The following is a 12,867-nucleotide window of genomic DNA, read 5'->3' as shown; positions in this document are numbered from 1 at the left end:
TTTGCTCATACCTCTCCTATACATAAATGCATGTGCCTTGGGACAACTCTGTTGTAAAAGATAAATTAACTGAATTGAACTGAACATGAAATTGGACTCTATGAAGTCCTATTGTGCCTTAAAGAAGACAGTCAGGGTTTTAAGGGGGGGAGGGAGGACAAGCATATACCATTACCATCCCAACACTTAATTTATGTAAAAAAGTGATAATAATATTTTTTCCCTGAATTGCGGGAGAATATAGGCTAAATAAACAAAATTTAAACAGAATGAAACAAAATAAATGAATGCAGACCGACCGGCCACTTTACTACTCTTCTTGCACTCTCCAAGACAAGGAAAACATTTTTATTTTACCGTTTTTTTTTTTCCATTTAATGTCTTTGGAACAATGATGAACCCATCTGCCAGAATGTCACGGTGGCAAGAATCTTAAAATTACAGTGTGTGATCAAAATCAGTGACCTTTCGCTGTTTCAGCATAACATGCATGAATATAGGTCAGGCAGGGAAAAGGACCTGATCCCAGTGGACTAAACTGAAAGGGGAATACACGTTACACAGGCCCATACTCACAAAAGTTATCACGTAAGGGGAGGGGTGTGCAATTAAATGTGGGAATCTGTGAAAAGGGAATGACACGGCATCTGGGTCTATCATTCGTATATAACTCAAATTTTAAAACCCGCATTAAAATAGTCTGTGAAGTTCCAAAATCATTCCATGTTTATAAATATTCCCAAGGCCTGATCGTGAGGGAAGCATCTGTTTCGTGTAAGGCTCCCTGAACGTGACCTTCAGCTCATCGTCTGCGATGTTTGCGGTGGGTGTCAGAGGTGGGGCTCTGGGGGGGGGGCAGCTGGAGGGAGAGGGATGGACAGTACTCAGCGGCCAGCGGGATTAAATCGGGCAGAGCTGGATGGGTGTGGCTTCGGGAATACAGAGGGGAACGTGGGACGACACAGCTGGACTCGGCAAGGCCTCAGACGGGATCGGCCAGAGCCATGGGAAGGAAAGTGCGAGTTATTTCACAAAAAATTCCGTCATTCCGCTGGGCAGCTGTCAGGTCCCGGTTGGTGCTCAATCAGCTGCCGACACAGGGAGGGGGCAACCAGGCCTTTTCCATTCATTTGTTATCACCCGCACTGACACATGGAATCCCCAGAGGATCATGGGAAAGCAGAGGTTTTCGCCTGAGTTCCGGCCATTAGGGCAGGGCGAGTGTCTATAGCAGCAGCATCTGAATGATGCTTTTGGAACGTTGCTTGTCTTTATTTGTCAGCAAGCGAATGTGCGTATGCATGTGTGTGCGTATGCATGTGTGTGCGTATGCATGTGTGTGTGCGTATGCGTGTGTGTGTGCGTATGCATGTGTGTGTGCGTATGCATGTGTGTGTGCGTATGCATGTGTGTGTACGTATGCATGTGTATGCGTGTTTGTGTGTATGCGTGCGTGCATGTGTGCATGCACATATGTGTGTGTGTGTATGCGTGTGCATGTGTGTGTGCATGTGTGTGCTTTTGCATGTGTATGCGTGTGCATATGTATGTGTGTGTGTGCGTATGGTCCAGGTACAACAAATGTCCCCACAATGTGATAAAAACCTGTTATTTTCACATTGTGGAGACCATTTATTCGGTCCCCATACGTACAAATTCAATTTTATAAAAATCTGTGACTGCAATCAAACAACTAAAAATGCCAAAAGTCTTGTATTTTGTTTGGTTACTTATGTTTAAGGTTCGGGCTGGGTAGGGGTTAAGGATGTCATTGTTGGGATTAGGGTTTTGCCCATAGAAATGAATGGATGGTCCCCACAAAGATATGAGTACAGGTCTGTGTATGTGTGCTTCCAGGAACTCGAGCTGGTAAAGTCCATCAAAGCAGAGCTTCTCAGACTGCATCTTATATTCGGCAGGGGAACAGACCCTGTTAAAGATTTCACAAAAATGTGTAGAGCACCAGCTTTCAAATGTCATTAGTGCCCTGTGATTCACTGTTCAATTTCACGGTTGTTACAAAGCTGGTATTTTAGAACTGATGTTTTATTTAGGTTCATTGTATGGTTCCTAAAAACTTAACTCTCCACCAAACAAATTATTTTCAATCAACAGCCGTCACTGCAGTAGACACACACGGCACTGCCAAGGCATGAAAATCATTACGGTCGTCTACTTTAATGCTGTTTAGTTGTGGTTTAACCCTGGACTGACTTCCACTCACAGGTGTAGCCTGACTCAACCCCTGTACTTCCTTGGATAGATTCCAAGCCTACTCACACCCTGTACTAGATAAGTAGTAATGATTGGATACAAAGGGTTGATGGATGGATGGATGAAAAGGACTATGTTGCAAAGGGTTCCTCACACCTCTTCACAATCTGCTGGAAAACGTTCCTCATGATTTCCTAGCTCACAAGAGTCAACATGTCACATTTACATATTTAGTAGACACATTTGTGCAAAGTGATGTGAAAGTGAGGTAAATTGCACATTACACACATACATGCTGTCATAGTCGACTAGGCATAAGTGCAGTTAAGGCTGAGCTTCCAATGAATGCCCAGGTACAAGTATAAGAAGTTTTGGAGCAGGAGCTACACAACAGCTTCTAACAAACCAAGAACCTAATAAGACTATTCAGAATGCAGCATAACAACATTCAGGAAACACAGAGAGGCATCAGGCTAGTGGAGGAATTTCTGCAAAAGATGGGTCTTGCATAACCCAGAGATGTTTCTTGAAAGTGGAGAGGGAGTCTGATGACTGGATGTGTTAAACCGGCTTGTTACTAAAAAGGCAATGGGTTCATGTGGATTGACTGGTTACCAGGACCAAGCAGCTGAACACAGAGTGCTTAACTGGAACCGCTCTAGAAACAGGCGAGTGTGTGCAAGTCTAACACGAGTTGCAAAGCAAGGGTCTCGTCTACAAGGACGACCAAAGGCAGAGGCTGAACCGTGATGTCTGAGTGAGACCCAGACCATCACCGCCTGGGTGCAAATCCAGTCTCTGCAGTGAGGCCCACCTGTCCCTCACTCGAACCCTCTCTGCCCAGGCCAACAGGGGCATAAAATGCAACCCAGGCCCCCGAATTCACACAATCCGGCAAAGGGATCAGCCGTATCGTGCTGGAGGCAGACACAGGGGCCCCATGCCGATCCCAGGAAAGCAGTAACGTCCTGCTTCTAACAGGGGAGGAGGCTCGGCAAGTGCCGGGGGTCGTCATCGGAAACAGGATCCTGGCGACAGCTGGCGACGGCGTTAATTTTAAAGATGTCTCTGTGGCCGGATGGTCCCACGCCAGGGCGAAACCACGGAGCCTGACCAGCACTGCAGACAGGCGCCATGTCACTAGTGACATAACCATCGAGCTGCAGACCGTGATGATGACTCTCAGACCACATTTGATCAAACCCCCCCCCCCCCCCCCAAGTTTAGCATTCTAATATCTAAAGTAGCAGAGGACTCCTGCTCGAAAAGCTCCGCCCCCTTCACCCACCCGCTGAAGCTCACATTAAAATGAGATGTGTCACACTCCTGGGTCGTTTCCTCCCCCGCTTCCCGCCTACATACCCAGGCAAAGAACCAGGCAAAGAATCTGAGACTTTGTTCGCTCCTTTTCTTAGACCTGAAATGATCCTCAAACACATTGTCCAGCTTCTTTGACCCGTAAAAGGGAGGCGACAATGAGCATTCAGGCCTTGGAGGAAATGAACAGTCATATTACTCTTGAGGCCTGGTGAACAGGACCTCCCTTTGCAAAATGAAACAGGAGCAGTCAGGGGGAAAAAAAATAACCCTCAGTCAAAATAAGAATGCCCCACCCAAGAGAAAATGTAAACTCACTCAGATTTACATTTAATAAACACTAAACAGCTTAACAGGTCAGGTATCCAGCATCGCCCATTGTGCTACGCTAATTCACACTAAGCTAATTCACGCTAAGCTAATACACTCTAAAATAATACACGCTAAGCTAATTCACGCTAAGGTAATACACGCTAAGCTAATACGTGCTAAGCTAATTTACTTCAATTGTTCAATGTTCCAGGTCTTCAAACCAAATGACATACGCAACTCAGGGATCACTCTCGGCTGAGCAGGGTCTCCTGCATGCCCATTGTTATGGCATGACTGTCTTCTATGCCAAGGTTTCTCAACCCAGTCCTCGGGGACCACCAGACGGTCCACGTTTTTGCTCTCTCCCAATTGCGTAGGACCAGGTTGAGAAACCCTGTTCTATGCAACTCTATGCTTAGGGCATTAAGCACACACTACCTCGATTGACATATTGTACACATTGTACTCAGACACTCATACTGTAATAGGATGGCTGTCTCTTTTTGTGTGTTGTTCTTATCTCTTCTTTATTACTTATGCTGCTAAACTGAGAGCTGCTAAACTGTTTTTCACTGTTTCTGTAATAGTAACACTAAAGATCTATCTATCTATCTTAAATGTGAATATTTATATTTGTATTGCCGTTTGCTAGCATTTTTTAACAGGACTGTAGTTAGGTTAGATTCTCCATTCTCATCAAATAGACCTGCCTCAAAATGACCTCAAAACGTGCATCTCTGACTCCTCGCTACAAATTTCCCATCAAATATCCTCCTGTCATTTTTTATTTCCTGGAGGACAGAATCAAATGATTACTTCTGCAGGAATACATAAAAACACTAGAGCAGTTTTATTAGAAATAGCTTCAGTGATGTCTTCTGTTGTTTTGTAAAAATACACGTCTAGTACTACACACAAACTGGCAGGTTCTCACGTATATTGAATGACACTCGGATTGAAGGAGCAAGGCGTCACAATGCAGAAGGCATTTCACAGTTTATGGCGTATAAATAAACGCCGACTAGCAGGACTCGCAATGGCAGAAAAGCACGAAGAGAAACATGCGGCTAGCAGGCTGCGCCAAAAAAGATCACCTTACTGTTGAACCCTGCCAGATTAGCGACATCCACGCAGGTCTGATCCCTCCCAGTCAGGGGGACCTACCCGGCGAGTCACTCCCCCTTGAGGCCGCTATCCCAGACACAACAATAACCAGGGCTTCCCAGAGGCCATGGCCTCTGCCCTGTTTGCCTAAAAGTTTATCTTACCTCGACGTGGTGAGATAAACTCACTTCAGACGGCGGCGGGATCCTCAGGGAAATCAAAGAGGGGGGGTTACCCGAACACAGCCCTCAGGTCCAATCAGGGGAGTGGACACCAAGTTTATGGGACTGTATATTTACATCCATATTTATCGTGCTAACACCACACCGGGTCTGTTTCACAAAGCAGGATTTCTTGCTTAGCCAGATAACTTGCCAGATTTAAGGTAGTCTGGGCTAAATGTAAGTTGATGAAACTAAGGTCTATTTAGCCCAGACTACCTTAAATCTGGCAAGTTACAGGCAAGTTACAGGCAAGTTACAGGCCCACCATCTCATCAGTTTGTTGGCCATGCAACACATCTGCGCTACACCGATGCTGGATCACTGACAATTAAGAACATATGCCGCCCGAGTTCAGACCCCATTATGGTTTATCTGTTTTATTCTGCTCACGTTGGGTGTGTGTCACTGTGGTACTGTATGTATGACAGTGGGGTGAGGGGGGGTTGCTAGTAACAGTGCACACAGCATAACATTGTGTAAAAGACAAAGACAGACCTTTACGTGCTCTCAAATAGTCACAAGCTACCAATTTTAACTGAGAAAATCTCAGAACATAAAACACAGAAGCTAGTGGAATGTCATCTCCTTTCACGTGATCAGTGAATGGCCTGCTGGGAGGACACCGGCGGTGGGGCCGTCCCAGCGGAGGACGGGGACACGGCCGCGAGATGGACGGCCACAGCTGGAGGACTTACCGCTGGAGCAGTTTGCCCCCCCCCAGCCTGGCTCACACTGACAGGTGTTGGGGGCCACGCAGCGACCGTGGACGCATTTCTCGGCGCAGTGGGCTGGTGGGCCGGGGGAACAGGGGGGGGGGGGTCACAGTGGAGGAAAGAAAACAAGGGAAAGTGAGGTCAGATTTCATTTTGTCTTACAAACGCTACTCAGTCGGGGGGGGGGGGGGGGATTTCTCAGGCAAAATGAGCCTCACACTCAGAGTAAGGGGGGGAGGGAGGGGGGCACAGCAAGGGAACACCCTACATCTCTGAATGAGAATGAAACGAAAGATAATTCCTCAAATTGGAATCAGAATCTAATTAAGGGCATTTTAGAAAACCACCTTAAAATTGTGACAGACGTCAATTACCTTTTATTTATCAGACTCCAATAGCACTGGTCAATCCACACAAACTTGGGGATGTTAAACACACCCCCCCCCCCCCTCCCTCCCTTGAAATGGGTTAAGTGTGAATCAACCAAATGCCTGTTGTTTAAGAGCAAAACAGTAAAACACAATGGGGGGAATTTCCACATGGTAATATTATTTTATGATCTAGGTGGTAATTATTAACTAAGACATATTTGCTCGGCACCTAACCAAGCCGCCTCGTTCATGTTCTCTATTGGCGCCCAATATCTTGACCAAAGAGTTATGGATTAACGGGATGCTATACCATCCGCATCTATAATTCTGCTTAAAACATAGTTTTGTCAAAGGTTTAAGGATCTAAACCAGCAACCTTATGGTGCACTTTAAAGTCTACCTAGGAGCAAACATTTTAAAATTTGGATTTTTAAGGACATCATCTCGTGAGCAGTGATACTGTCCCCCGCCCCTCCTTTACCCCTACCCTCAGCACACAAAGGGAAAGGTTTCAAAATCAAAATACACCATTCACCAAACTGATCTGAAATTTACAGGGGGCACAACTCATCATATTTCATGGTTAGGTGGCTGACATTTAAGATAAGGCAAAAATATCAGACAGCGCTTCTGTTAGCTTGGAGGAAATTGGAAATACGCAGAAGACTCATGTGATGGGAGCTCAAGACAGGGCCTTCAAAGGAGCTAAAGAAAGAATTGTTGTATCCAAGTGGTTTCACAACCACTCATATAAAAGTCGATTAATCAGAGATAAGGAGTGCTCTCAATCCTTCAATGAACACATCCGTTTCATTGAACAACAAATTATTTAGCACTTTATACTAAGGGGTAGGCCTAAAGATAAGTTCAGGCCAGTGAATTTATCGTGACAACCAATAACTTGCTGGTAATAGTAAATACAGATGACCTGACGCAAGCTGTTTTTTAGTTGAATTGAAGGATTGTTTTGGTTGGGAGTGATCCACAAACAAATGTGAGAACTGCATGTGTTCTGCGTCGAACAATAAGCCCCACTGAGGAACCGGACTCTGGGTCGGGATCTTCTGCTATCAGTCTGCAGCACACCTGTTCCTCAACACTGGAACCTAGTGTGAGCTCCACACCCATTGGGACCCCCGGCACCTGCTCTCGGCAATCACCAAAACGTGGTCATGTGACTCACGCAGGCCCACATCATCTCTAATGGGTGAACGGGGCACTGTCCTCATTGACACAATGCGTTCTGGGAAGACCACTCCCAACCACTCCCAGCACAACACAGAAATAATATCGAACAGACTTTTAAAGATGGTCACTGCATAGGGTGATATCCTCCATCGAGGAGGTGACATAAAACATCCAGGGCCTGTGTGCACACCGCGACAAGGATACTCACGGACACACATCTCCAGGTTCTCATAGAAGCCGGGGCAGCACTGGGACTTCCGGCGGTACATGGTCTTCTCTCCCCGGCGATATGCCGCCCTGTAGCTCACCCTAGACAGTCACACATCAACAGACAGAGTGAAACAAGAGGCTAGTTTCAGCTATGCAGAACTCAGAATCTACTTCTGAAATTCAGTGCATTACTTCGTGGACGAGGTGGTCCACTGACGTGTGCTTCAGCAGGTTAGGCCACAGTGCCTGTGGTCAGAGGGTTGCTGGTTCAAATCTCGTGCTTAGAAGCGTAGCCACATCTCCGCTGAGCCCTGGAGCAAAGTCCTTAACCCCATGAAAAATGCTATGGATGGCATGGACACCCAAGTTTTGCTCTAACCTCTAGATGTGCGTGTCTTGTGTGTGTTTCTAGGGTGACCGTGTTTTCTGAACCCCAAGCCCTCCTCCCTGCCATGTTTGCCGGTCCTCTTACCTGTGCCGCGTGCACTTGAACCAGTTGAGGATGTCCGTGCAACTGGTGTAATAAATTTGGTCGAAGGGGTGGGCGTAGGACTCCTGCACCGTCACGGAGTAGCTGGAAAAGGAGAAGCGGGGGGGGATCAGGGTGGGCTGGGCCGTAAGCCATTCACTCATGATTCACTCAGCCACAAGGGCCTAATGATGGGACCCTTAAGTGGCTTGACATGCCGGCCGCTAGGGCGCCATCGAGGGGATTAAAGATCAAGTACTTTTTTTTTTTAAACCCTTCATCACAATTGGTGTTTATGAGTATTCGTCTTGCCCTGGTTTACAGTTTACATACCATCTAAAGGTCACAAGAAGTTTATATCAGTAATTATTTTGCAGTGAATTTTCAGCAGCTAGAATTAAAATTAGATTAAGAAAGTTCTTCTAAAAAGACAGCTGGAATTGCTTTTAAAAATATTGAGAAGTGCTACATCTCTGATTGCTATGGCAATTTAATGAAGTCATTGAATAGTTTCAGGTCTAACTTGGAAAACACAAATGTTTGGTTTTCCGATAGAGGTGCAGCTTCTCAGTTGTCAGGAAAAACAGTAGTAAGGGAAAGTGGAGGTTGGGGGGGGGGTTGAGATGGAGGGGGGTGGGGATATCGGACTAATGATGTAAACACACCAACTGTAGCAGTTGTTGTGCGTGAACCCGATTGAAATGTAAGGATGCGAGGGGGCGGGGTCTCCATGATGGGCAGGTACGGAGCTGCCACACAGAGCCTCCGCCCCCCCCTCCCACCGCGCCGAGACCCCCGCCCCCTCCACGGCCCGTTAAGAGCCGCAGCTGTTTTCACACATTATCTGCTGAAAGTGAATCTAGCTGGGAAAGCAGCCCCCGCTTTGTTCTTCTGAAAGCGCTTTAATGGATTTTCTAGCTGTGCCTTTATTTAGTACAGGAAATATTTTGCAGATTAAAACTTTGTATGTTTTCCGAGTGGCAGCTTCAGGGATTTCAAAATACCCACAATGAGCTGCAAGAAACTACTGTGTTTATGTCCATATTTCACTACCACAATCTACAGCTAACAGCTCAACTGAAGAAACTTTACAATACAGGGGTCTGAACTGGGGCGGCATATGTTCTGCTTCTTGTGTAAATAAGTGTCTTAACACAATCTGACCGATGTGTAAACACCATTAAAAAGAAATGTGCATTAAAATCCATAAGTGTACTGTAGCATGCAACAGCAATAGGACTAAGATGGCAGTTGCAGGCTGAGTTGGCCAGTGTTAGTAGGATTACAGATCTCTAAGTCAGCCTTGTATTTACATGCATAGTAAAGCTGTGTTCTAAACCAGTGGCCAAAATGTGGAAACACTTCCAATTTTTAGAGATTGCAGAACTTTATTCCAGTTACCGCAGTTACGTACAGTATATAATCATCCACTGTATGATATTTGTAAACAATCTTTGATTGTTTATAGACATCACCGGCAATATTCCGGTAGGAATTTTTAAAGCGTACTGCCAAAAATGCTAGGTATTTCCACAGTTTTGGCCACTAACATATGTAGGACTTGCAACCTGAATGAAACGGAATGGGAAAAAAACAGCAGATGATCCCTTCTGAAGAATTCCCAGGTCCCCACCTTTCCCAGTGGCTGCAGACGTTGGGATCGTCTTGGTTGAGGGAAGAGGTGGCCCTCATCAGGCAGCCCATCAGGACGAGCCCAAAGTGACAGCGGGCCGCGATCATTGTTCTCCGCAGAATTACAGCACCTGCAACACAGAGCCATTGGAGACCTGAGGGACAGCTAGTGTCCTCATTACAGGGAGGACCCACAACACATTTACACACGCCGTTCCATCCACATGGCACCACCACAGCAATGCTGACAGGTATGCCACTCCCTGACACTGGACGGGCAAGTACAGCACATATTAAGCTCAGAAAGTTTTGAGAAAAACCCCAGGGATGGTTCAACCGCTAAATCACTCAGGGTACATGTGCAATACCTCCTATTTTAATCAATATCTATTTAATTATCTTTCTACGTGTGGTATTTTATTTGTAAATTTTGTACATGTTTCACCATAGTACTGTATTTATGGTTATATTCACCCACTTATTACTGTCCCCAATTTTCCAATGTATTTATTCTTAGTTAGAAATTGTCATATGTACAGCTGTGGACTGTCTATTCTTATCCTTTTGTGTTGTGTACTGTGCAGTCTGTAATTACAAGCAATTTCCTCTGGGATAAAAAGGTATTCTGATTCTGATTCTGATTCTGAAAGTGCCAGTGGCCAAAAAGGTTATTGGTTCAGGTCCCTGACAGGAAAGGCACTCGCTACACGAAACGGAGAGCTACGAAGGTCACAGGTGACAATGTGCCCGTCATCAGCTCTGACAGCGCCCTTGTCTGGTGGTGTCGAAAGACGCCATCACAGAGATAACGAGACTCTCAACACGCTTCATAATTGCAGCAAAAAGGCATCCAGAGTATCCAGAGAGGGGAACAGCAAGCTGAATGACACAGCCGTTGTCACCGGTCACTGCTTTAAAAAAAGATGGTCATAAAGGTCACTGCATTACAATCAGTGCACAAAAGGGTATGTGATGAGAATTTCATATTTTATGTTAATGTAGAAGATGAAATGAATACTAACAACTCATAAATGACTTCTGTCACCTAGTGAGTGTTTATCATTCTGAAAATCAGACCCCAAGCAAAGATGTTGGCTGAGCACATATTCCATTCATAAGAAGTTTTTAAACTCAGGCGAAAAAAAAATACACATTTGTTTTAAAAACAACACACCAGGCAAACAGGTGATAAACAGGCACACAAGTGCCCACTTGTTTCAGTCCCTGGACATCAGCCTGAAACAGGTGAGGTGCATAGACAAACACAACCAAGCAGATTAACCATAAATCTCAACTTGCCTGACAGCGCGTAACCCACAGAAGCATAGAGCGACTGACAACATAACAGGGCCCCTTAGACACCCATGAAAACACCGAAGTCTGTTAAAACAATTGCTTGTTTGATGGGCAGTTTTTCCTGCTTCCTCTCATTCTGGCATAAATCACGGTCTCCTGGCGTGACGCCACACCGAAAGCGTGCGGCAGCCCGGGCAAAAAATGCAATCATCTTCTGGCCTTGTTTACTTTTTAAAGAAACCGAATTACACTCAGCTGGTCATCGATTTTGTTTCTGTTCGTGTTTGCTAACAAACGTAATTCAATAAACCACGCATACAGCTTCTGTTAACGGCCAACAGAGGTCACAGGGATCTGTTTTACATTAACAAAAAAAGACATTTAACGTTCGTCAAACAGCTCAGTTTAGAAAGCCAGCTTGTTAGCCACTTCCGTGTAAACACGTCCATCCATCTTGCAACCAGTTCTCCAGTATGGTGAGGTGTGTGTGTGTGTGTGTGTGTGGAGGGGGGGGGGGGGGGCTGGACATTATTCCAGACAGCCCAGGGTAGGAAACAGCCCAGGTGGGACACCAGTCCATCATAAGACACACCATAGGCAATTCACTTGGACTGGAGCATGAAACCCAAGCAACACGAGGGAAACACTCCACACACCTAGTCCTGCAGCTGTCAGCAACACTGCTCCCCCCAAGCCTCCGTGTTGCCCTACATACTGACGGTGTGGGGGAAGTCACTTGCAAAAGTAATCCATCACAGACAGAGGTGAAAAGTTCAGGCCCAGAAAATACAAATCCAGACCAAGGTTTTGTTTCAACCAACCCATTGAGTATAAAGAGTCACAGTCACAGAGTACTCAGCCAGTTAGTTGAAACAAAACCTTGGTCTGGATTTGTACTAGTTGTACTGTCCACCTCTGTCTGTAATGGATTACTTTTGTGAGTAACTTCCCCAACACTGCAAACTGACATCATTTGTATTTTATTGGCATAAAGCGTCAGGCAGTGCAATGGGAAACACTAGCATATCTATAAAACACAATAAATTAGATGCTGCTGCTCTGTCACCCCCCCCCCCCCCCCCCCCCACCTACCACACCCCCATCTCTACGAACCTTACATACTCTCCCCACCTCTCCAAAAAATCCTTATTAAAAGCCCAACTTTGTGTCTCAATCTAATCAGGTGCACTTGATCTGAAGCTGCCCTTCTCTTTGCTACCACTATGCGACGCTGTTTCAGTTTTGATGTGATTTGTCTCAGTACAATAAGAAAGACACAGTTTAGCTTATTTCTTTTCCTGTTGATGGCTTTATATGTATGTTGTACTGTAACATATTAAGAACATAAATTTACAAACGAGAGGAGGCCATTCGGTCCATCAAGCTCGTCTGGGGAGAACTTAATAGCTCAGTTGTTAAAATCTTATCTAGCTCTGATTTAAAGGAACCCAGGGTTTTAGCTTGCACTACACTAACAGGAAGACTATTCCATACTCTAACTACACGCTGTGTAATGAAGTGCTTCCTCAAATTCAGTTTGAAATGTTCTCCCGCTAATTTCCACCTATGGCCACGAGTTCTAGTATTTAAACTAATATTGAAATAGCCATTTGGCTGAACAGCATCCAGACCTGTAAGAATCTTATATACCTGGATCATGTCCCCCCTTAATCTCATCTGCGGGAGGCTGAACAGATTCAGCTCAGCTAACCTCTCCTCATAAGACATTCCTCTAAGACCAGGAATCATTCTTGTAGCCCTATGTTGCACCCTTTCCAAGGCAGCAATGTCCTTCTTAAGGTATGGTGACCAAACCT

The 12,867-nt window shown here is 45.5% G+C and overlaps 1 protein-coding gene across 1 annotated transcript in view; it reads right to left on the bottom strand.

Annotated features, from left to right (window-relative positions):
* Positions 1 to 12,867, bottom strand: part of megf10 (multiple EGF-like-domains 10) — a 68,786-nt gene that overhangs the window by 35,181 nt on the left and 20,738 nt on the right. The window contains exons 2-5 of the mRNA XM_023845277.2: positions 9,756 to 9,885; positions 8,126 to 8,227; positions 7,652 to 7,752; positions 5,867 to 5,959 (exon numbers count right to left, since the gene is read on the bottom strand). Coding sequence (XP_023701045.1) covers positions 5,867 to 5,959; positions 7,652 to 7,752; positions 8,126 to 8,227; positions 9,756 to 9,862 — 403 coding nt within the window. The 5' untranslated portion in view covers positions 9,863 to 9,885. The remainder of the gene's footprint in view (positions 1 to 5,866; positions 5,960 to 7,651; positions 7,753 to 8,125; positions 8,228 to 9,755; positions 9,886 to 12,867) is intronic.

The sequence above is a fragment of the Paramormyrops kingsleyae genome, chromosome 7 (assembly GCF_048594095.1).
Source record: "Paramormyrops kingsleyae isolate MSU_618 chromosome 7, PKINGS_0.4, whole genome shotgun sequence".
Lineage (NCBI taxonomy): Eukaryota > Metazoa > Chordata > Actinopteri > Osteoglossiformes > Mormyridae > Paramormyrops > Paramormyrops kingsleyae.
This window is presented reverse-complemented; position numbering and strand designations above follow the sequence as displayed.